The sequence below is a fragment of the Callospermophilus lateralis genome, chromosome 7 (genome assembly GCF_048772815.1).
Source record: "Callospermophilus lateralis isolate mCalLat2 chromosome 7, mCalLat2.hap1, whole genome shotgun sequence".
NCBI classification, from domain to species: Eukaryota; Metazoa; Chordata; class Mammalia; order Rodentia; family Sciuridae; genus Callospermophilus; species Callospermophilus lateralis.
In genome coordinates, this window is record NC_135311.1 from 57227780 (window position 1) to 57252914 (window position 25135).

The following is a 25135-nucleotide window of genomic DNA, read 5'->3' on the forward strand; positions in this document are numbered from 1 at the left end:
TGTGTACACTAGATTATTCTTTACTTTTTAAAGATATTCAGGGCTTTCTTTTTGTTTATTAGAGTTTGAGTCATTGTTTAGGCTTTTTTCTGGTCCTCTTAAAGAGATATTATTTTTAAGTTCATCTGTCGCCCATCCATTCATTCTCAATTTTCTCATTCATTCATGTATCAAGCTATGTATTCACAGGTATTCCAGCCATGGGCTAGGCTTTGTACTAGGGCCTTCTGTGTGTGTGCATGTATGTTTTAGTGGGGTAGAGTGAGTAGATGCCTTCCTTTATTTTTGCTGGAAGTTTGGTTTACTTAGCTTCTTTTGTTAAAATCAAAATGAAACTCCTGTATTAAAAATAACCAGACTAGCTGGGAAATTAAAAACAACAACAGATGAACTATCACAAATCTGGTAAACCAATTAGTCAAATATGGAGAGTGAAAAACATGCTTGAAATGATTTTGACTCATATAATTGCCTCAGAATAATTTCTTAAGTGTTTCTAGGCAACAGCAAATTTAATAAGAAACAAATGGTGGATTTTTTTCCCTTCTCCTTTTTCCCCTTTCTCTTCTCTTTCATGTTGTCATGGAGAGCAAGCAGCCTGTCTATCTTCCTGCTATATGGTATTAGATATGGTTAGCTGGGTTGGAGTGGGGAGGCAGAAACACCTAGAATGTGGTATTATTCATGCAGACCTCCCACTTGTGTTTGATGAGACATTAGTTCCATTAAGATGCACTTGGCCTGCATAGGTAGTTAAATCATTTGGTATGGGTTAAACTTGCATAGGGATCATAATGAACTAAACTTTGATAGACATTACCAGTAACAAAAACATCTGACCTATTTCTACATCGATATTTTGAATTTCCTTTTGAAATGGAGTCTTTTGAGTTAACTGATTATTGCTTTAGATGATGCTGAAAAAAATTCTTTTTCTTGTATTCCATCTCCATTTGTGGAGGAATTTTCCTTGTTATGTGGGATGTGGCTCCAGCTGCCCTGACAGCTCAGTTTTCCTCATGACACACAGTCACTTAGAAATCCAAAGCTTCACATGCAAACTTTGCCCTTTCATACTACATGTAGAAACCAGTTTCTAACTATTTGGGGACAAATAAAAGTTTATTAAAAGAAGGCAGAAGGTCAGAAGGGTATTTTGGAATATAAAAAAAAAAATAACCTTACTGGAGAACATTTAATCATAAGTAGCTTATCCTGCTTAAAGGGAATGCAGTGTAATTGCATCATTCTCCTTGAGAGTTAACCTTTTACATTTTATGCTTATGACATTTCTGTCAGGCGCTCTGTGTGCTTCAATTAAAGTCAAAGGTCTCTGGACACAGTTCAAGAAGTAGAAAATGTCTGGAGGGGAGCTTGATGCAGTTTGGCAGAGGGAGGTAGGTCATGAGAGTTGCAGGGCAGCTGGAGAGAAGAACCCAGCATGTGAACACAAGGTTTCTTTGGTGACTTCTTGGGGATGCCTGGGGTATCATTCTGGGTGTGGGGTGTTGGACAGAGGTCAGCAATGGAGAATCAGTACAGGATTTGTGCACATGGATGTTTGGAGGGAGAAGTTGGTGCACCTGTGCCTGCCATCAGAAAGTACATGGTTTAGTGGTCCCAGGAAGAACAGGGCTCATTTGGGAGGCAAATTAAATATATTTAAGCAAAGTGATTCATAATGATATGTTCCATGCAGATTTCTTCTGGGAACACTGCCTCCTAAGATATTAGTCAAGGCATAAGGCAAAATACTCAACAGTATTGTTCCATGGCTTAGAATGTGACCCAAAGAGAAAAACAATGGAAATCCACTTATTTTGTGAAATGTTTCCTCTCTTCAGAAGAGAAGATTAGAGGATGTATAAGAAGATTTGTTTGAATTAAAGGTTATGTGTGAATCAGGGAATCTGTTGTGTGTTTTTCACATGTTAAATATTTAGGTGAATGTCTTTATGAGGTGATGCATTTAAGTGTGAAATCATATCATGGCCTGGAAATAAAAAAATTGCTTTAAAAATGGATTGTACAGGATTTAGCTTTTTGTGTGTATGTGGTACTGGGAATTGAACTCAGGAGTGCTTTACCACCGAGATATATCTCCAGCCCTTTCTATTTTATTTTGAGGCAGTGTCTCAGTAAGTTGCCAGGTTGACCTTGAATTTGGGATCCTCCTGACTCAGCCCCAAGATCCTGGGATTAAAGTCAGGCACTATCATAGTCAGGCACTATTTAAATGGTAGAATTTAAATTTTGTAAAAATTTTCTGCTGGATCTAAGGCACAGTTTTACTTCTCAATTAGGACTTGTAACTAGAATTGAAATTGTGGCTCTTAACTTTTTAACTATGTAACAGAGTCAGTTGGACTCTATAAATTTTCCTCACCTGTTAAATGTCACTTACCTTAAAGAGTGATTGTGAGAATTCAACGAAATAATAAGTATGAGTAATGCTTGGTCCACAGCAAATGTTCTATAAAAATTAAGCCCTATTAGCATTTTAGATTTTGAGCCATAAAGAAGAATTCATCAATTATTTCCTATTGGAAAGAATTCTAGTTAGGTGGTTAGCAAAACAGGGATTTGAATGCCAAAGGCTGTGCTCTTTTAGCCCATCACACGTAAGTATGGACATAAAAGGAATGAAAACTTCATGTGCAAAATCCAAGGTAATTACAGTGTTTCTGTTTTGATCCAACTCTTATTCTCTAGCTATTAACTAGCTATTCTAGTTAGGTAGAAAGGCCAATAGCAGAAAGGCCAATGTCACCCCTGAGCAGGCACCTAAGTGAAATGGTAAATCACATGCAGGGTTTGGGTTACTTTCCCGGCTTAGGGAATGAGACAGTTCTGCTTAGTTCAACTTCATCAGGTGGCTTGATTGCTATTCAGAACTAGCAGGAAATTGCTCTGGTTTAGTTGGTAATAAAAGCTTCTTAGGCACTGTGAATAGTTGTTTAGGCAAAGATTGAATTAAAAAAAAAAACAAAAAACCATGCACCTGATTATTTCATAGCTTTAGAAATATCGGAGAAAAAAATGTTCAATTATCAGGTAAAGCAGCTCTGGCAGTGTGATTTCTATAATGAGGGGCAGTTGTGGAGGCTGCTTAATGTAGACAAGGCCCACGTATTTCATGTCTTCCTATGTTGCTTTGGAACATTCTGTTCCTTCCACATTTTTCACCAGATAAACATGCCTCTGTGAACCACAAGGAATGCAAATTCTTTACTAATTCTTTGCAAATACATTTCTTTCGGACTGTTCCTTAACCAAAGCAGTTTGCTGATTATAAGTGATAACACTTGTCCACGGTCAGGTGTCTTACTATTTCCTGAACATTTACATCTCTCGCTTCATTTTCTAGCTGAGGAGCACTGACCTTCCCTTGCATTAGACTAAAGGCTACTCATAACTGACCTTGTGGTCTTAATTTAATCTTTACCATCTCTAAGTCTATTTTCTCATCAAATGAAGGTATTGATGCTTTTAAATTTTTATTTATTTATTTTAGAATTGCCACGAGTATTTAGTGACAATGTAAATGCATGTGTTTTGTAAACTGTACAAAGCCCTTCAGAATGAACCATTTTTGTTATTATTCATATTGGGGGACTAAAATAATTTGGTGTTTATTTAGGACTAGTGATGAGTTAATAGCATCCTGAAGACCTAAAATGAAGTTGTATTGAGATGCCAGAAATTGTACCAAATAACAGGTAGTTATTTGGTACTTTAAGAAAGTAGAGGGACATGGAAGAAGATCCCCCAATGTGATAGGAGGTTTTGGAGAAAGGAGAATAAAGGGACAGATCATGCTTCCAAGACTTATCATAAGAGGTAACACCTTTTGTGTTCACAGAGGTTGCTGCGTGATGTTGTTTGATAGGCAGTATAGGGTAGTCAGATGAAATAGTTCTGATCTGCCTCTTTCTAGTTGTGTGACTTCCTTAATCTTTCTTCAAGAAATGAAGTTCAACCCTTGGTAATTTGCAGTACATTTGTTTTGGTGTAAAACAATAAAAAATCTGTACAATTAAAAAAAATGAAGTTCATACCTACCTCACAGAGTTATGAAGATTAAATGGGATATGTAAAGTGCTGGGAGCATAATGTATATTATTTAAATACCTCTCCTCCTTATTCTCTTCTAGTTTTGGTCAGACAGGAGCTGTCACTAGACAGACCTCTGTCAGTACTGGTAGAAGCTTATGTGCTTCTGAGAGCATTCAGGCAAGGTCCAAAAGCAATCAGAAGAGTCTTAGTAAGTACTTGGGATTACTCAGAATGCTGCCCAAACCTGTTCATGGAGCTTGAGCATATGTAGCCACTTCAATTATCATCAGGTACAGATAAAGTTGTAGGTGTTCAGTAGGTGGAAAGACTGAAAAGAAGCTGTGAGGGAAAGCAAGGAGGTGTCTCTGCAGCGGGAAGGGCTTACAGGGATTAACTCTGGACTCCTTGGGAGATAAGGATTCCATGCTGAGGAAGAAGGGAAGTAATTATCAGCTGAAGTCAGACTTGGTAAGAAGCTCTTGCTAAGAGAATGGAGTTTTCCAAACTGTAGGGCTGATTTATTTATTTATTTATTTTTAAGGTGTTTATTGTCTACTGTTTGGAAGCACTCCACGTCTTTGAGCAAATAACTGAGGGGTTTATAAAAATAGATGTTTAAATTATATAACTTCTTAAGAATTGTTAATTTCAGAAAAACAGCTAAATAGGGATAAGCAATGATTTTAGCTACTAAAAACACAAATGGGTAATTAAGCAAATAAGATGGAAATAATTTTTTATAAAGGAAGCTTTTTTTCCCATGTTGTCCATTTTGGAAAATGACTTTTGACTTTCCAATATCTGATTCTTCATGCTATCTTTTTGTGGGGGGGATAGTACTAGTAATCTCACCTTATATTGAGCTTTCTGTTTTTTGTTTTTTTTTTTCAAGCCCGTTATCTCTTTTTAAGGTATGGTAATCTGATGATTGTACTTGTTCCACCAGGAGTTGCTGACTGTGCATGATGGGAAGGGAAGGAAATGGAAAAATGAGATGAACACCTGTGGCCACATGGTCACAGAAGTAGAAAAGGGTCCCTGTATCTGATATTTTCTCTTCCAAAATAGAGTGGGGATGGTGAGGGAGAGGTCTGATGGAGAGACAATGCAAACACACCTGTAGACCTGTCACCTGTTTTCAGGAGAGAGTGGGGTCTGGCGCTGGGAAGAAGCACAGTTTTTGATGCATCTGCCATATGCCCAGTAGATGCATAAATACTCTAAGATCTGCTCAACAACCCTGAAGATAGGTAATTACAGGACATAGACTCGGAGAGGTATGGGTAACTCACCCATATATGTTTAAAAATAGCGTTGAGATATTCAGGAGACATTTAAAGTAACATTTCTATTTCTGCCTACTGGTGTGTTTCCCTAGTCATTTTTGGAAATAAAAATGGAAGATGTGATTCTGCGTCTTAAACTGAGAATAGCTTGCTACACAAACACACTGTACAAAGACAAAGGAGAAGGCAGTCGTGGGGCATCTCAGTGAGGTCCTACCTGAGGATACTTTGTTCTAGAACCTGGATCTGGTACTGGTCTTGCTGATTTTGCTTCTTCATCTCTTCCTGTTCTTTCCCACTGGTGATTCCATCGAGAAGCCATTTCTCCCTCAAGGCCTTTTTCTGGTGTCAGGAAACACACACACATGTTCTCATATCAGTCAGTAACTTAAATAAAAATCTCTTCTTTCAAATCTTATGAATTTCAATAGTGGACATGTTAAAGAAGAAGAATTTTCTCCCATTGCGTTGCCCCCCCAAAAATCTGCCATTTTCCTTTTCACAACCTTCTTGACCCCCTTCCAAAGCCATGTTTTCTGTATCTAAATTCTATTTACCTTTGAGGCTTAGTGTCAGGCTCCTTCAGCTCATGAAGACCCCTGTCCCCTCCCTCCCTGGCAGCCCCATCCTAGCCCTCTAGAATCATGCTGTGCTGTATGTTTATCACAGTCCTGTAGAGACCTCACAATGTGATGTCTTTACTGTTATTTCTTTGGTTGATGGCTGTATGTCTTGTGTCCTTAACAAAGTTCAAAGTTCCATGAAGTCATTTTGATGTTCACACCATGACCTCACATAATAACCTTTTCTGGGACTAATTGAAATGGTGGGCAAAACAGAAGGCTGCTATTATATCTTGGGCTGCAAGAACAAGGTAAAATTAGTTTAAGATACAATAGCAACACCCAGCACTCCTCTGTCTTCTGGGAATCTCCCTGGTTCTAGACATTCTTAAATCCAGCTTCCTACCTGTTCACATAATATGATGCCCAAAATTCATGGCTATACCTAAACATTGATGAGTTGATTTTTTTTGTCAACTTTAACAACACAAAAAAAGATATGTTTCATCATACAGAAAAAATTCTTTTGAATTTACTTGAAAGAATTAAACTGATGAGCTTAAGAAAACTTAAAACAATGAAAGAGACCTAGAAACTTTTGAGGGGCTTTAGCTAGCATCCAGCCATGTCTCAAGTGGAAATTGTATGATATATGATTCTATTATTATCAAAGAGTTGGAGTTTCTTCCCTTCTTCCTGATAAAAAAGGGCTTCACATGTATTCATATGTATCCTACATTGTTTGCTTAGTTATTCAATTATTCTTTGGGGAGTCACTATGCCTATAATGATGAGGAGATTGTAGGAACTTTATTTTCTGGGACTTCTCTTATATTACAATTAAAATAAGAGCAAGTAAGAAGAATGTTGTTTTCTCTTTTTAAAGGATGATAGAATTAATACCACTGAAATAGAAATATATTTGAGTTCAAAAAAGTTAATTAGCCTTGGTTATGCTTGATAATTACAAAGGTTATCTTAAGAAAGACAATGTTTTTCAAACGATTATTTAAAATCCAACAGTACGCTAATTGCAAATAAACATCATATGGAATGGTAGTTTGAAGAACGAATAAAATTCAGATGGCTTTAGATAAAGCAGTGAGGTGCATGGAAATCTACAGGTACACAGGACACTACTTGAAAGCCACAGGACCCAAGTGACAAAGAACCTCAGCCCAGATCATCACATTTGTGTTGACCTTGTCAGAGTTTGCAGCAATTGCATGTGGACAACACACTCCAGAAGAGCAATGTTACTGCATTCTGTCACAGGAAGATTCTCTCCCCCAGTGTTACCTTGACCTCTTATTATAGCTGGTTAGTTGTTTGCAAAAATGTTTCTCATAGACCTAGTAAATATTACTAATAGAGGTCAAGATTTGGCTCCTGAGGTCAAAGATGTCAAGAAAATCTAAATATATCAGCATTTTTAAGAATTCACCTTGATTTTTAACTTATTTTTGTTGGTGGCATTTAAAGATAGCTAATGTATAATAAAGAAGACAGATAATGCCTATCAAAGTAAGTTACAGTGCTTAAGAACTATCCATGAGGATAGTTCAGTCAGTTGCATGCTTAGATCTGTAACAATCACTAGAATGGCATGGTTTATGATGTTGAATTGCAGATAGAGGTGAATGAACTGGTAACATGATTAGCTGAACTTTGGGCTACATTCTTGATTCTTAGTCTGGTTAAGAACAAGAATAATTTTAATCAAAGACTTACAAAACTTTGTCCATACTTCACAAATTGTCATTTTTCACTGCTTTAATTTAAATATCAAATATACAATTTGGATGTGCAGTCAAAATGATCTCAATCACATATTGGAGTGCACAAAACAGTTATTTTGCTTTTATGCCATAGTTTAGACTTTAATCTTTGTATGAGAAGCTAATGAATATAAGAAAATCTATTTCACTATAGTAAAATGGAGAATTAAAAACCATATGAACTGAATGAAAGTATAAGTTACCTGCAGGTGATAGAAAAATCTTTGGCAGTTTTTAAGGAAAGAGTTTTTCTGAAGCAATTCTACCCAGCAATTTCAGTAAGCTTTTGGGATAAATTGATTTTTTCATACTGTGAATGAATGGATTTACAGGAAAGGACAATTCTCTAGACAGTATATTTTGTGTTTCTTGGTGGTGTGAGATTGTGATGCTATTACTAGGCAAAAAGATCCCTAATGTGCAAATCCTAGAGTTGTTTGAATACTGGAATGAGAATGTCCCTGGAAGTTCCCTGTGTAGTGGTCCTGGGTATGATCATCGGAATCAGAAGCAAGATCGTAGTGAGTTACTGCAACTATTTTGAAATGTTTGTATGCTGATGCAGGAGGAACACTTGGAGGAACACTTTGCAAGTGCTTATGCTTATGTTGTTAACTGTGCCACTAAAGTGTAATAAAAAGTTTGCATCAGGGAAGTGGTAAGGACATTCACAGCAAAGAGAACAAACAGATACAGAAGAAAACCAGAAACTAGTGTTAACTATAGAGGCCACTAGAACTTTCTCGACTTGGTGAACATATTGTAGAATTAATTTTTAAAATACTTTTGCACATTTTTGAATGCTGATTTGGATTTATGCCTGGTTGCTGTTTGGCATAGCAAACTATTTCTGCAAACTTGGAAAAATATCCTCTATTCAAATAGCCACTCTTTCCTCTGTGTTTTTATGACTTCTACAGAGTGCTCATCATAGGATAAATGTCATTATGCATTTCTGTGTCAGTTATTATTTTTAGGGCACAGGTCAAATTTTATTTATTTTAAATTCTTAGTGTCCAATTTAGTACCTTGCACATAATGAGTGTTTAATAAATGTTCATGTACTTCAAGGTCCTCTGTACAACCGTATATATTCTACTTACTGGTTAAGACCCAGCTTAAATTTCACATCATTTAAATTTTTTTTTTTTTTAGTTATACATGGACTCAATATCTTTATTTTTTTTTAATTTTTTTTTATTTTTTGATGTGGTACTGAGGATCGAACCCAGTGCCTCACACATGCAAGGTAAGTGCTCTGCCACTGAGTCACAACCCCAGCCCCAAATTTCACATCTTTCACAAAACTTTGACCACCTCAGATTAAGAAATTTATGCTTATACTTCAATTTAAATTAAGCACCATCATTTAACTTGTTTTGCTTATTTAATCTTGAATTTCCCAAATTAGGAAAATATATCATTTCCTCCTCCTCCTCACCTCCATTCCTTTGGGTCAAGCACAGCTTTGGAAGTTGGATATCAACTTTGTGTGAAAAAAAAAAAAATGGAAACCTCTTGCTCCTGGCACAAGCAGACATGGGCCAGAGTAAACAGTTGGCAAGGAAGTGTGGGCAGGATTTCAGCACCTCCATTTGTACTTATGCAGTACACAATCTGCACAACTGTATTTGGCAGTCCAAAGCATGATAAATGTTTTGATTGGATTAGATTAGGAAAGGTCTCCTGGTTCCAGAAGGAAACTGATAAGGAAGATCATATATTACTTTCTGGTCTGTTCTTGACAAGTACTAAAATGAAGTGGCACCTCAAAAATGGACCTATCAGTAAGTCAGGCTTTTCCTATGTGAAACTTACTTCCAAAATGAACTGAGGCCATATTTAAACCTTTATTTTACTGTGAGCTCTGCTTTTATTTGCTACCCATTCTGCAAGAATCGCAATTGCCATATGCTGGAGAGCTATCGGTTTACTCAGACACAGGAAGCTGTTCTCTGCCAGAACCAAATTGTATAAAAATGTGTGTGTGTGTGTGTGTGTGTGTGTGTGAGAGAGAGAGAGAGAGAGAGAGAGAGAGAGAGAGAGAGAGAGAGAGAGAGAACGAGCGCACACAAATTCTCAAATTGTTGTTTGGGTTTAGAAATGATCTATTTCAAATATTGTTCTAGATTTGACATATTTCATTTGAATTACACTGATATAACTTGGTATAATCTGTTTTCATTTTATCAATTTTCTAGGAATATACATTGCATTTCTTTTGTGTTTACTACTCATGTATATCTATGTGTATATATATATGTGTGTGTGTGTGTGTGTGTGTGTGTGTGTGTTACCAGGGATTGAACTCAGGGGCACTCGAACACTGAGCCACACCACCAGCCCTATTTTGTATTTTATTTAGAGACAGGGTCTCACTGAGTTGCTTAGCATGTTGCAGTTGCTGAGGCTGGCTTTGAACTCATGATCCTCCTGCCTCAGCCTCCTGAGCTGCAGGGATTACAGGTGTGTGCCACCACACCTGGTTCATGTATATTCTTTGTGACATATTGAAAGGACAGCAGTAGGTTAACTATGATTTGCAATTATCCATCAAACAACAGCAATGTCAGCTGGTATAGGAGCAAAAAAGCCAACTGAATCTGAAGAACTGAGGCTAATCAGAGTTTTAGTTTCTTTTCAGAGGTGTACTTATTCCATTGGAAAAAGATGGATTTAGGCCAGACTTGGTGGAACGTGCCTGTAATTTCAGCACCTCTAGAGGCTGAGGCAGGAGGATGATAAGTTTGAGGACCAGCCTCAGCAACAATGAGACCCTGTCTCAAAATAAAAAATTAAAAGGATGGGGTCATGTAGCTCAGTGGTAAAGTTCCTTGGGTCAATTCCCAGTACCAAAAAAAAAAAAAAAAAAGGATTTAGCTGAATTTGGCAATTTTAACTTCATTTTTGAGACCCCCATGAGCATGAAACAATGTTTCATTGAGGGGATTCATTAAATTTATTGGTAGCAGCCCTGCCAGATAAGTACAGTTTCCTGCTTGGGCCTGTTCACAAGGAGCTCCTGTTTGTCATTTGCTTACATCCTGTGACTAAGCTACGTAATAAAATATTGAAACTCAATGTGCTTTAATTACAAAATGACCACACCCAGTGAAAGATGTAAAGTCTGATTTTTAAAAATGGAGACTTATTTATGGTTATGATCTCATGTTCTGTCAAAACAAAATAAAACAGAAACCCAACCCGAGCCATTCTCCAACAACATTGGATTCATCACACTGAGCTTTTAAACACAAGCATCCTTGACCAGGCTGGACACTGTCTGTTCTGCATCCCCTGGGGAATGCCTGGCCTTTCACTGATTTCAAAGGGAACTTCCTAGCTGGATCCCCTCCCCAGGGATGTTAAAAAAGACTGTATCAGGGCCAAATTCTCAAGGCTGAATTCTCAAGGCTACTGAGGAAAATTAGGAAATTCAGTGCTAAAGGACAGAAGTAATCAAACCATGTTTTCAGCTTCCCATGAGTTTGACAGAAGGTATTCATCTCATATGCAAATATTGCTAGCTTGTTGGCTTCTTCTAGGGCTATTAGAATGTTGAGAGCTATGCTGGGAATTTTCTGTCTCTGAAAGCATCGTTTCTATTGAAATTTGAATGCCATTAGGTTATTTGAATACAAAATCATTGAAATACAATTAAAGTCATAGGTTACCTTCAAATGCTGGTGTTTTAGTTTTTCTTCCTCTATTTTCAGACGCTTCTGAGAGATTTCTTCCTGTATTTTTCTTTTATCCTGAAATTTAAAAAGTTCCAGAATAATTAATTTAAAAAAAAATTTGCTTACACGTGTTTTCTTGGGCTTGTCATTATTTGAATAATGAATGACTGGTCAGCCACATGGCCTTGACATTGGTCTGAAGCTGCTTTGGAAACCTATAGTTCAAAGCAAAGGAGCCAAGGAGAGAAATGGGAAAGAGAGAAAGGGCAGGGGTCAGGGGAAGCAGAGCACTCTGTTTATGGAAAATAATATGCAAAGGTGTTTTATCAACTTAAACCTAAAAGAACTTAAAAAATCCCAATGCCTTTCCTTCCTACTTTCCTCTTCTTTCCTTTCCTTCAATCCAGTGAGACTGACCCAGCTGAATGATACAATGGAAGAAGCCAGTTTTTAGAGGAAGTTTTGAAACAGGCCTGAGGAGGCACTATAGAAGGGAGGCCTCTGGCTCAAGGGTAAAGAGGCTGCTGGGTGAAAGGCCAGCACCTGTGCAAGCCCAGGATTGCCTCTGGGTAGTTAGAAAGCCAGGCAGCCAGAAAGTGGGACTGCTTCCTCCTTGGAAAGAGACAACAGAGAGACAGAGTTCAGATACTGCTTCATTACAGTAGCTGAGGTAAACAAACAGACAAACAAAAAACATGGAGAGACACACTATCATTCACCAAGTTTAAATGATAGTATCTTGAAAGAATCAACAACAAAACACAACAGAAAGCAAAATCATTAACACGCACAGGTTGTACTTTCTAGAAAATATAGCATATATACTAAGTGGAGAGTCTGGGTTTGATATCTGGCTCCTCGACTTAAGGCTCTGTCTTTAGACAAAACCCTTAACTTCTCTGCATTTCAATTACCTCACGTATGAAATGGGGAAAATGAGTACAGACCTCAGATGATATGAACACTAGGTGAGCAAATATATGTGAAGTTTCCTGTAACGTAATAATGTAACCTGTTATTTACTCACAAAACAACACATTAATTATGACCATGCCTCTACTGGCCTGAGATTCCATATCTGAAATAAAGGCAGCTGAATAGCCATGTAAAGAAGTCCTTATTTTGATTAGAGGTGACATTGTCCTCCATTTTGTTCATAAGAGTTGGTTTTAAATTTGCTTTCAAAATGGAAAATTTCCAAAGGATAAAATTTTGTTGCCAATGAAGACATCTAAAAGAATTTGAAGCAGATTCAGAAGGTAATTTAGAAGGAAGAGTTCCAAAAATATTTGGCAGCATTATTGAAATAAGTGCATGGCTTCCTGATGTGATTCCTTTGAAGATTAAAACTCTTTTTTGATGTGTAAGTGCAGGTACATTTGTTGAAGAAAAACAACACATTGTTCTCCAACTTTACTTCCTGTTTCTCTTTGTGTATAGGAGAGACATCTGACTTCATCAGCACTACTTCTTAAATTTTAGAAGCAGTTCTTTTGGGAAAAATTAGGCAGAAAACATGGACCTTTAGAATCGCTTCTTTCTTTTGGATGAAATTTAGTCATTAGTCACAAAGACTCTTGAAAACCTCTGTGAGCCAATTCTCCATAAGAGATTTATTGAGCAAATATTAGTAGCATTTTGGTGTTTCACAGGTGCTATTTTATTTAATAGTTATAATAACAAAGATATATTGTAATAATTTTCATTTTATATGATGGGAAATGGAAGTTTAGGGCACACTAACTCATCTAAGTTTGCATAAATAAGACATGGCAGAGCCATGTTCCAATCCCAGGCAATTTAGCCAAGTCCCTGTAGCACTTCCTCAAGCGGGAAGTTAGTTAAGCTAGTCACAACCTCCTTTATCTTTATCTGCATTACCAAGCCCCAAGGCCTGAAGGCAGCTTCAGGACAGGAGCAACAGTGGGACCTCTTATTAGAAGTGAGAGCATTTTCAGCTCTCTACACCTGATGCTGTATCTATCTGGCTTCACAAATAGCCCAGAAAAAAAGAGTACAGTATGGTTGGGGAGAGTGACTATGAAACTCAGCAAAACTTTCCTACCCTGATGGTTGCCTATTTGGGCTGGTTTCATCCTAGGGCTAGTAATCAGGTAATGAAAGCTGTAGGTAGAAGCAGAGCCTTCGGGGTGTTTTGGCAACACAAGGCTTATGCAAGGGTTGCTAAGGAATACCAGTGTTTTGTCACTTAGAGGTAACATGATGCCTCTTTTCTATTGGTCTAGGTAGGTGGGAAGATAATTTTATAATGTTATAGACATAATCCTATTTTAAGATAGGAATACTTTTCCCTCATAAGATATCCATCAACAATAAGTTATTATCCTTTGCCAAATTTGATAGGAATCTATAAGCATTATTGAAAAATAATATCACAATAATTTAGTTTCAATACGGCAGTACAAACTAAGTTTTATATCTAGCTCTATTGCCAGCGTACCAGAAATTGTCAAAATCAGCTAATTCCTTCTCAAATGATCATGAAACACAGGTGAAATGCCATCTGCTTCCCCAAATTTCCCCAGAATGTAGAGCACCTCTGTAGATAGCTGTTGTACAACTATAAAGTTATTGTCATCATCTAGGATCCAAAGATATTACCTTGATCACAGTACTTAGGAATTATTAATAACTTAGGAGGTATTATTGATTAACAATTAGTATTGAACATGCCTATTCAGTCAAGAAGGCAGGATTTATTCTGTTTTACTTTGTTATTAATTTATTCAATATTTAGGTACAAATATTCATGCGACATTAAGAATTTTACAGTGTTTAGCCTGGTGAGATGGCACATGCCTGTAATCCCAGCAGTTCAGTAGGCCGAGGCAGGAGGATCACGAGTTCAAAGCCAACCTCAGCAAAAGCAAGGTACTAAACAACTCAGTGAGACCCTGGTTTTAAATAAAATATAACATAGGACTGGGGATGTGGCTCAGAGATGGAGCGCCCCAGAGTTCAATCTTGGTACCAAAAAAAAAAAAAAAAAAAAGACTTTTACAGTGTTTAAAAATTATTCAGAAAGAGAAGCTTCCCTCAAAGAGATTCTGGTCTCATGAAGAAGGAAGATTACTTGTGCAATTGACTGTTGTCAGAGAAATATAGTGGTAGCTGTCATTCATTTGTTAAGAAAGGTGGTATGAGGGTTGAGGGGAGACAGGGAGAGGTTGCTTCCAGCTGATGTGGTTAGGAGAAGCTTTGGCATGGCATAAGGCTGGGAGTGGGGAGAAAGGGCATTCAGGTCAAGGGCCTGGAACTAGAACATTGGGGTATTATTTGGAACAGCAAATCTGAGATCTAAATTGCCATACAGGGAATAGCAGGAAATAACTAAGAATAGCAGGATGAGGATAGATTTTTAATAGAGTATTGAATAGCATGACAGGGGTTTGGAACTTATTTATGTATTGAGATAGGGAGGAGCAATGAGCCATTTTCAGGGAGAAAAGAATAATAGGCTTATCACCATGTTTTAAGATGTGAAATATAGCCTCACTGCCTAGTAGGTATTAAAGAGTGAGAACCTGAAGGGGGACCAGGTAGGCTACTTGACAAAGCAGAAGTCATGAGTACTTGGGAAGAACGTGCAGAGGGCATGGATGTCCAACACTGCAAGGCATTAAAATTGTCAGGACTTGGCCACTGAGGACATGTAGATAAGCGAGAGGGAAAGTCCAAAGGGAACACAGGGCTTCCATGTTGATGTTACTGACAGGAAGACAGAATCTCTTGATAGATATAGGAATTTGGGAGGAGGAGGAACCAGTTGGGGGATGAATGATGATGGATCCACAATAAGTTTGAGGTGTCTCTTGGACAACATGGTGGAGCTGTCTGGTGGGATGGAGATGTTGGATGGAGAGAGATGAGGAGTCAGAGCTAGAGCTAAAGCGGGGGTAGGTGTTGAAAGGAATAGATGAGACCATATGATAAGAAATACTTTTATGAAAAGAAAAGAAGGGGCTAAGGACAGACATCCTATGACACAGTCACGTTTAAGGAGTAAGGGAGGAAGGAGGCCCACAGGGAAGCTTATTTCAGGGTCAGTTAGATATTATTTATAATAGGCCACAAGACCGAAAGGAACAATGGAAAGGCATATGCTTCCCTCACAGGGATTTAGACATTGACACATCAGCACAGTCGTGGTGCTCTGGTATTACAAATTGTCAGAGTTTCAGTTCTCACATGTCCACGTACTTCATTTTACACCTAAGAGTTTAAGGCACTGAGAGATGAAGTGATTGCTTAGTAGGGTGTTTAGTAGCAGAGCCTTAGTTTCCAGTCCCAGGTCTCTTTTGGGTTCTCCTGTTTCCACAAAAGAAAGGCAAAGCCAGTTGTGGGCGTTTAGAAAAAAGTAAAGAAAAACAGAAGCCTGCTACTGTTATACTAGATACCACCTGACCAGAAAGGGGGAACAGGCGCACTTTCCTAAATGGATTCAAAAAATTTTTAAGAGCCAGTTAGAGCAATCATAAAAGAATTCAACCAAATTGAATTTGAATTCAAAATTCTTTAAAAAAAATTCTTGAAGAAGAAACAAATATTTTTAGAGAGAAGACAAATTACGAGGCATGGGCCATTTATAAATGAAACCACGAATACACAATTAAAAATGAGCTGGGTACGGTGGCACACACCTGTAATCCCAACAGGCTGAAGCTGTAATCCCAGGAGGTTGAGGCTGGAGGATCATGAGTTCAAAGCCAGCCTCAGCAATTTAGCAGGGCACTTAGCAACTCAGTGAGACCGTGTCTCTAAACAAAATGTAAAAAAGGGCTGGGGATGTGTCTCAGTGGTTGAGTAGCCCTGGGTTCAATCCTCAGTACCAAAAGAAAAAAAAAATCTTGGATAAAAAAAAAAAAAAAAAAAGGAAGGTACTATTAAAAAACCAAGCCACATAGTTTAATTCTAACTGTGACCTTCTCAATGAGCTCATGTAACCAAGACTAAAGATAAGAGGGCTGCACGTATTCTTAATGTTATAAATAAAGTAAATATCCAGGGTGAAGAGAAGATCATACATGAAAAGCACTAATGTCACAAAAGCGTGGTGGTGGTGGTGGGGGGTTGAGGGTGGTGGTGGGGTGGTGATGGTGGTGTGTGTGTGTGAGAGAGATGCTTATAGCAAAATGTTTAAAGCAGTAAAACTACTGCTGAGATGAATAGTGCAACATAATACTAAAATAACAGAGACAAAATAGAACTATTGCACTTCTAGTTTGTTCCTATAGTTTTGATTAAGGAGAGTAGTCTTGATCCTGGGAAGGATGGAACCAACACACTTAAAGGGAAATTAACACCCAAGAGGAGGTAAACTCTCTGAGACAGAGCTGCTCTTCGGTCTCCGATGAGCTTTATTCCAGGGAGAAGAAAAATTTATAGACATGGCAGAAGAATATTGTTATGTAATTTCTTTGGAATCTTGGATGGAGTGAAAAGATAGAAGACTGGAAGAGACAAATGCCCCAATTTCTGAAAGAGGGTAAAAATGAATTACAAAAGACTGGTGGGATTTATGGGTTAATCCCTGGCAAAGATATAGAATGAATTGTATTTAGAATGTTGTATTTAGAGAGGCATGTCTAGGAGGTAGGGTTTGATCATTAAAAACAAAGATTTAGGGCTGGGGGTGTAGTTCAGTGGTAAAGCACTTGCCTACCATGTTTAAGAACCTTGGTTGAATCCCTAGCACCACCAAAAAAAAAAAAAAAACAGAAAGTAAAAAACAAAGATTTGAAAGTTTGTCCTTGAATCTTAATTATTTCAAGATCTGCAGATGATGAAGATTTTGATGTTTGTAATAATGGCTAACATTGATTGAGAACTTTATTTTTAGCACCAGGGATTGAACCCAGTGGTGCTTAACTACTGAGCCACATCCCTAGTCCTTTTTTATTTTTTATTTTGCGACAGGATTTCATTAAGTTACCTAGGGCCTCACTAAGTTTCTGAGGCTGACCTTGAACTTGTGATCCTCCTGCTTCAGCTTTCTGAGCCACTGGGATTGTAGGTGTGTGCCATTGTGCCCAGCCTTAATTGAGAACTTTTAATGTTTTAGGAACTACTTCAAACACATAAATGTCTCAATTTATTTAATTGTCTCTAAATATCTGTGAGGTAAATCTAGGTCACAGGAAAGCAGTGTGCCTTGGTTCTGCATGGTTTTTTAAAAAGTTTTTATGCCATACAAATTTGTGAAAATGTGAGCAGGAAAGAATATTTATTTGAAGGTTAGTGTTTTTAATGCTTTTCCATACCAGTGGCCTGTAGGAAGATAGAGTTGGGCAAGTATTCTTTTATTGTTCTTATAAGAAACTCTTGATTAACAATAATAATTTATTTTTCCAAATGGACCTTGGATTCATTTTATTTAATTCTAATAGAAACTAAATTGAAAATCTAACCAATTCCTTATCTCTCCTCACTCTCCACCAAATTTAAAACAACAACAACAACAACAAAAGAAACTCCAGCTAACCAACCAAATAAACCAAGAAAACTACACACCTTGATAGAATTATTATGAACATCTTAGGATGTCCATGTCTGTGTACATCTTTTATTTGTCTTTGGCATAAATTACTTGTAATGAAGTTCTGCATCAAAGTATAAAAAAGTTTTTGTGATTTCTTATATCATTTGCCAAATTGTCCTTTTTTAGGGATTTCAGGCTTTAACCAGAAGTAAGTAAGAATGCTTTTTTAGAAATTTTGATTAAAATTTCATTAAACTTAGAATAAATTTGGAAGTCTATGACAATTTTTCTGAATTCAAACCACCTATCCAGGAACAGTTGCCTTTCTGGTCACATATATTATGCTGCTTAGCAAAGTTTTATTATAAATTTCCTCAGAAGATGTAAAAGTATAAAAAAAATCTTCAAATAAACCTGGCATATTTCCTTACTAGTATTATTTTTAAGTTTTACATTTAAAAAAAATTGTAGCTACTGAAAATGGGATATTTTCACATTATATTTCTGAGTAATTATTGCTTTTAAGAAAACTATTGATTTTTGTATATTCATTGTGCATATGACCGCTGAACTTAATTAATTCTTATTCTTAACTTCAGAGACCCTGACGCTGAGGACTAGAGTGTTTAATTTTCTTAAGTCATACAGTTGACCCAGTGGTGGAACTTGAGTTAAGCCTAATTTTCTGTAGCTTCACCAGTGATAATTTTTATGCACCTTATTGCTTACCAAATATATCAGTAGAAATACAATTTCCAAAATAAGGGACTCTGTCCTGGTAAGGGTCCTGTTCAACTCTCAGCACCAACTTTTAACAGTGATACTGACATTTTAGAGAGTGTTTAGAATGTGCCTATGATCAAATGATCAGAATCCAGAAAATGAAGTTATATAAGCACCAGTAGTTGGAGCCATGATAGTTGGGTGAAAGGTGAAGGAAACCAGACTCTAGCACATCCTGTCAGAAATCTTAACCCAGAATGCTGTTCTCAAATGGAATAGGGTGTGGATCTCCCTGGTATTGGAGGCATTCCAGGAGAAGCTGAGTTCATAGGTCCTAAGCATGGAGTGAAGAACATAGGAATATAAACAGAGACTTTCTGTTTTCTCTTGGTCCTATAGTATTTTGTGAATCTAACTTTGAAATACCCTATTTCTTAAGTAGCCATGGAAATTGGGCATGGTGGTTATCACAATAATAAATCAAAAAACAAAAACTTTCTAAATCTCATTTCATTCTGTACTTTTAGTCTTCTTTTCCAACCTTACAATAAATTCTAAGAGAGCTCCAAGTGAAGTCCAGTTTGTGTTCTACTCTTTTATTATCTTTTCTCATTTATTTTAATGAATAGTGACAAAATAGAACAAGGATAAAAAACAAACACAAAACAAACCCTTTAGTTATTAAGGGGTGACAGTAAGCTTGACCTAATTTTCAGTGTAAAAGCGATCTGTTAGCAGGTCAATCATTAGTGTTTACCCTTCTCAGCTTGACTGTAATTGTTCATTACTTCATTTGCCCATCCACATGATGATATTGGTGCCCCAGCTCAGCTAGTGCTGAGCTCATGGTTGGAGAACTATGAGAGATGCTAAGAGGTCTTGGTATTAAGAAATCCTGGCTGGAGGCTAGAGACTGTGCAATGGAGACAGATAGGGAGGATGTGACCAGGTCTTTCAATATTGCAAGATATGAAAAATGACTTGGATTCCATCTCAGTCCTTTTTTAAAAAAAATAACAGACACTTCTGCAATGGCAACACATTCTCTTTTGCCCACTTCTACTCCTGGCAGGTTAAGGAAGGTGGGGGGCCTGCAGTGGAGGTTTGATTTGAGTTAGAAAATGTGATTAAAAGAAGCAGAACCTCTAAAGGTTCTTCTCCTTGCTCCACTTCAAACTCTATTCATAAGAGTAAGCCACAGAAATCAAAGGAAATTCTGAGTCGGGTGAGGGTTGCAGTTTTGATGTTTAAAAGAGTTTATTGGGATGTTGTGGTCAGAAAATCTGACAAACAGAAGAGGTTCTACCATTTAACTAATCATCCTTGGTCTTAGATTTTCCACATGTCCAATGGAGATGGCAACATTTGTCGCTGAAAATAGTCATAATAATCATAGGACTCTTTGGACACATGAGATAATAATTGTGAACATTTTTTTAAAGCCTAAATGCTGTGGAAGAATAGGTGTTGTTATTGTTGTCAGTAATCTTAGAATTCTTCTGCTTAAGAGATGCACTTTATATTCTAGGTTTGTTAGCACAGATCCATTAAGGAACAGCTGTCACAGCTCCTCTTACTGCACCGCATCACCCTGTCGATGACTGATGCAATGATACACTGAAAACTTGCTGCTTAGGACAGAAGCCAGTTTTTATTTCCATTCAGAGCTTCAGAGGATATCCCAGTTCCATGTCTTAAATGGCTTGACTGACTCCTCTTAGTCCTTAGGATTTTATGGAAAAGCTAAGGACAGCTCTCACTCTCTGTCGACTTGGTGTTTTAGGAAAATGTTCATCCCACGCTGTTCTGGGTAAGGGAACTTCTTAATGCAGTCAATTTTCACAGAGTCTCTCCACAAAATGACATCACTGCAGTTTAAGTGATTTTAAATATTTTTATTTTTAAAAAGGCTAGATGGTTTGAGACTGGAAATTGGGAATTAGGAAGCCATGTTTTAGGTGCTCCATTTGCTTAGACTTCAGTTAAACATTTAGACTTTAATTTGTTTTAACACAGTTTTCTAAAGAAGCAGATTATTTTTTGACCATTCTGTAATGTTCAGAAAGTTCATGGTGATCTTTTTCAGTGGAGTATCTAGTGAAGTAATATTATCATTCTGTAGCACACTGGAAAAACCTTCCCATGTTATCAAAGCAGTTTCCTTAATGAGCTATCAAAATTATTATACCTGGTCACATGGTCTCTTTTATGGGTGGGCTATTATGTTTGGCAAAGAAATGTGGCACAGCACATTTATTTGAAGAAATCTTTCCCTCTGTGGAAGAAACATGTAATCTTGGTGCAGCACTGTGGAAATTGTGCCTAGCGTTATTGTTTGAATATTCTGGTATAGGGCTTCTTTATTGAGGAGATTGCTACATCTTCATTTACCATCTTCCCGTGGATGTCTTTGAATGCTCGTGACAAATTAGAAGTTGTTTTTGTAAGTTTGTCTGAACTATGAGACATGGTATGTAACAATGGTTCATTATGCACACTCTTAACCACTGGTAGTGCTTTAAGAAGTTCTTAGAACTCTACATAATACAATGGTCCAAACAAAAGTAGTGGTCCAGGCTAGCTTGCTCTTGTTTCACTCTTTTGTTTGTGCAGGTAGAATGAACAGGAAGAAATACATATGGCTGGCCTAGAATATAGAGACAGGGTTGGCTTCTTGGGCAAGTGACCTGCAAAATCACATGGGGCACCATGCTCAGATGGGCCCAGCTCTTAGTTTTAAGCTTTGGTGTCACCATTCTGAAATTTTGCATATTTTTTGAACAAATGTTGCTGCATTTTCACTATGTACAGGCCCTGAGAATTCTGTAGCAGGTTCTGCCTTTGGGTCATAAGATGTTTTATTGACTTTAAGAAGATCTCAAATATTGACCAAAAGAGAAGGAGATGAGGTGAAGGGAACCCATGTTAGAATAATTAGAACCCATCTGCGTTTATGTTATTATTATAATATGGGTCTTTGAAAGGGAAGATTTCTGTTTTATGTCAAAAACTTCCTGCCTCCTAAATTCCTGTATTTACAAGTAAAAAAAAAAAAAAAATTCTTTGGGAGTGGAAAGAAATAGGGTGTGGATCCAGGGAAATGTGAGGGGTTTTTTTTTTTGTTGTTGTTGTTGTTGCTGCAATTGTTGTTTGTTTGTTTTTCTCTTGAGCAGCTCTGGTTGGCAAATGTTGCTCTATTGCTCAAATTCCAGGGTCAGAACTTTTTGTTGCTCCTTTCCAAAGGGAGACAGTTGTAGGTAGGTGTTTCTACTTGTGATTTCTACTGTTGTCTAACTTTTGACAGAGTGCCCCCTCCCTTATAGCTATGTTCATTTGTTACCCCATCTGTGAAGCACACCCTGACCACGCCTCTTAAAATTGCCACCCACTCCCACCTTTACTTGGGAGGTTCCCAAGGATCTTTATTTCTCTTCTTTCATATAAATGCATAAGGCTCGGCACACAGGAAGTGCTTAACAATGATTAATTGAGCAAAGGCCCCCCAACGTGCTACATCACATTTCTTTGCCAAACATAATAACCCACCCATAAAAGAATGAGTTGATACATACATCCCTAATGGTTAAAGTTAGGTCTTGATGACACTACAAATGGCAGCTATCTTGTTACCTGCCTGCTCAGTTGATTCTGTTCTCTGCAAATTGATTCTAATTCTCAGAATTCATCTCAGATCAACCCTGGAACAGAACTGTTTCTGCAAGTCTGTGATTTCTAGATAGTTTCAGAACCAGGAGTTTTCCAGTTTGAGCATTTCCATATTAGGAACAGTCTTTTCCAATGTCCCCATAGGAGGAGACATAAGACAATGTGTTCCTTGTGAAGGAGGATGTCAAGAGCACATGGAGTGGTCATCCTAAAAAGATCTTTCTGAGGGGAATCTACCCAGGCTTTTTTTTTTTTTTTTTTTTTTTTTTTTTTTTTACTATTCTTCATGCTTACTTCTACAGAATTCTTCAGAGATAACTCTGTGGGGACACCTTCAGGCCTTCATCCCACTTCTTTCAAAAGTGCTGAAGACATTGATATCATTAGTTCTAGCGACCTTACAAGTGAATTTCAAATTATGACTTCAATAGCTCTCCCTTTATATCAGAATCAACTATTAATTAAAATATGTACTAACTTGAATATAGCCTCAGGAGACTTTTAGGCATGAAAAATAATATTTAACCAGTTTGAAGCAGTCCTTTTTAAAAAATATAGGTGCAAACTGAACTCTTTGGCAAAGGGGTATTTTGACCACAAATTTGCTAAGGGAAGAATCGGTGCATGGATGAAGTAATGAAGAAAGAAGATCAAAGTAAGTAATTAAGTTGAATGTATATTTGGTACTCCTACACTGAAGTACTTTCTTTTAAACAGTTGTTCCTGTGTAGTTTTATAATTTTGCCTTCACTGTCTTTAAATCTTCAAGAAGATTTCTGACTAGTCTAAAGTTCACTTTACAAATACAAGAAATGAATGGCGTCACTACAGTAATTTAATTTTCAGTTAGAGAGCCCAAGTGCCACATTCCATCTACTTAATCTATTTTTTTTTAAGAGGAAGTTCGTCACTTGTTTCTGTCAGATTATAGACATATACGTTTATTTTTTCAATTCTTTGAAAAGTGGAAATAATGACTTTTAAGGCATTTGAAACCAGGTGGAATAAATAGAAGAGCAGAGATTATACTTCAAACAGATCTTAGAGTTTTAAAGTTTTTTTTCTTCCAAGGTGCAGTCTGTGAGTTGGTGTGTCTTGCTACATTAGGCAATTGCCTTCTGATTTTTTTTCTTGAAGTACATGGAAGTTATTTCAGGAAAATGGTTAAGATGAGAGGATTGCCTCTGAGTGTTAGTCTAGGTCAGAGACTGTGAAGATTATAAGTACTTCCAAAAATGAAATAATCCTTGCAAGCTTCCTGGATACCACATATTTTCATTTTCCCAGGAAGAAAGGGAATAGTGAGGTGGTTTCCTGGGTAAGGCCAGGGTGGAGAAAGCTGGCACTTCCAGGGCCCCAGGAGGGAGGAGGTTGGTGTGTTGTTTCCATGGACACACTACTGCTCCATTTCCCCTCTAGGTGGTGACCAATGTGACTGGATTTAGCCTGGTGAGGTGTAGGCGAATGGGAATTTGTTCCCATAAAGTTTTTCCATTTTTCTCTACAACTTTTATACAAGTATATTACTTCTAAGCTACAAGTATTTTGTGACCTTTGAAAATTTGCTTAATTCTTTTTAATGGGTATGTTTAGGCTAATGGAATAATCCAAAAATTAGTTCTTTTTTTTTTTTAATCATCAAAAAAATCCATGTGTCTCCATATTTAGGAACTTACTACCCCCTGGACTGCTTTTAACTTATTAGGATCCTGCTTGCATTTGGACCCTCAGTGAAAATTCCTAGTCTTCCTGGATAACTGCATGCAGCCATATCTTTGGAATATGTGCTACTTCAGTATGAGTTTTAAGGTGCACTGGAGGTAGTACAGGCTTAACCTAGGGTATGCCCCAATCAAAAAGGAAAATACAGAAGCATCTATTTTTACATTTCATTGAGGACATGATTTCATTTCATTAAGAGAAAGAAGCATTAAAAAGAGCTTGTGACCATACAACTCACATAGTCCAGTAAAGCAACCTTTAGACGACAGCTGTAATATAAAAGATCCATGCCAAAAACAACAGAGGGGAGTTCCTGTCCTTTCAAGCAGGACAGCTGAAATGGTGGTGGGGTTTTAACAGCAAAACAAAACAAACAACAACCCAAGCCAACGATTTCTGAAGAAAGGAAATATAATGATTAGAAGTTAGACACATGAAAAAAAGTATTATCTTATGGAAGAGTGCCCGCCTTATCAATGGACTCCTGGTTCCTTACCACTGGCTAAGAAAACATTTTAACGTACTGAATCCTTCCTAGGTGGAACTAAGACACTGTATCTATTTCATAAAAATCTTAAATTAGTTATGCTATGAGAATTTGAATTATTAGTTTTGCTAGGAGAATTTGAAGAGACAAGAAAAACATCCTCCTTACCCACACTGATTAAGTATCAGTTTTTTAAAAAGTACTCATTTCTTCCTGTCAGCTAATTTCAGTGGCAAAAAAATATGAGAAATTAGGTGTTGATTTTCAAGGTTTTTTCCCCTGTAAAAAAAGTGTATTAAAAGTTGCAACTAATGATAAATGATTGTGTTATGAATTTCCAGGTTACTGCCAAGTGCATGTTTAAGAAGTTTTTTTTTTTTTTTTTTAAATAGCTGAATCATTTAAGAAAAGTAATCCATTTGTTGCTTTGACTCTTTCCCAGAACAAGCATAAAAAATGCACTATTTTTCTTCCCGGCATTAACGAAATATTTTCCAAATCCATTGCATGCACCACATTCCTCTATCAGGATCTTATTCAGTTTATGACTGTACTGGAAACTGATCTCTGAGAATTAATCTGATACATGCTTTTACCTACTTTTCTCTTGTTCAATGCTTAGCTTAAATATACCAACTTTCATTTTAATTGTTAGGCTTTCTGGAACATACTATG

The 25135-nt window shown here is 37.2% G+C and overlaps 1 protein-coding gene across 1 annotated transcript in view; it reads right to left on the reverse strand.

Moving 5' to 3' along the window:
- The window catches only part of Palmd (palmdelphin), a 45186-nt gene that overhangs the window by 19098 nt on the left and 953 nt on the right, over positions 1-25135 (reverse strand). The window contains exons 2-3 of the mRNA XM_076863412.1: positions 11358-11438; positions 5560-5684 (exon numbers count right to left, since the gene is read on the reverse strand). Coding sequence (XP_076719527.1) covers positions 5560-5684; positions 11358-11438 — 206 coding nt within the window. The remainder of the gene's footprint in view (positions 1-5559; positions 5685-11357; positions 11439-25135) is intronic.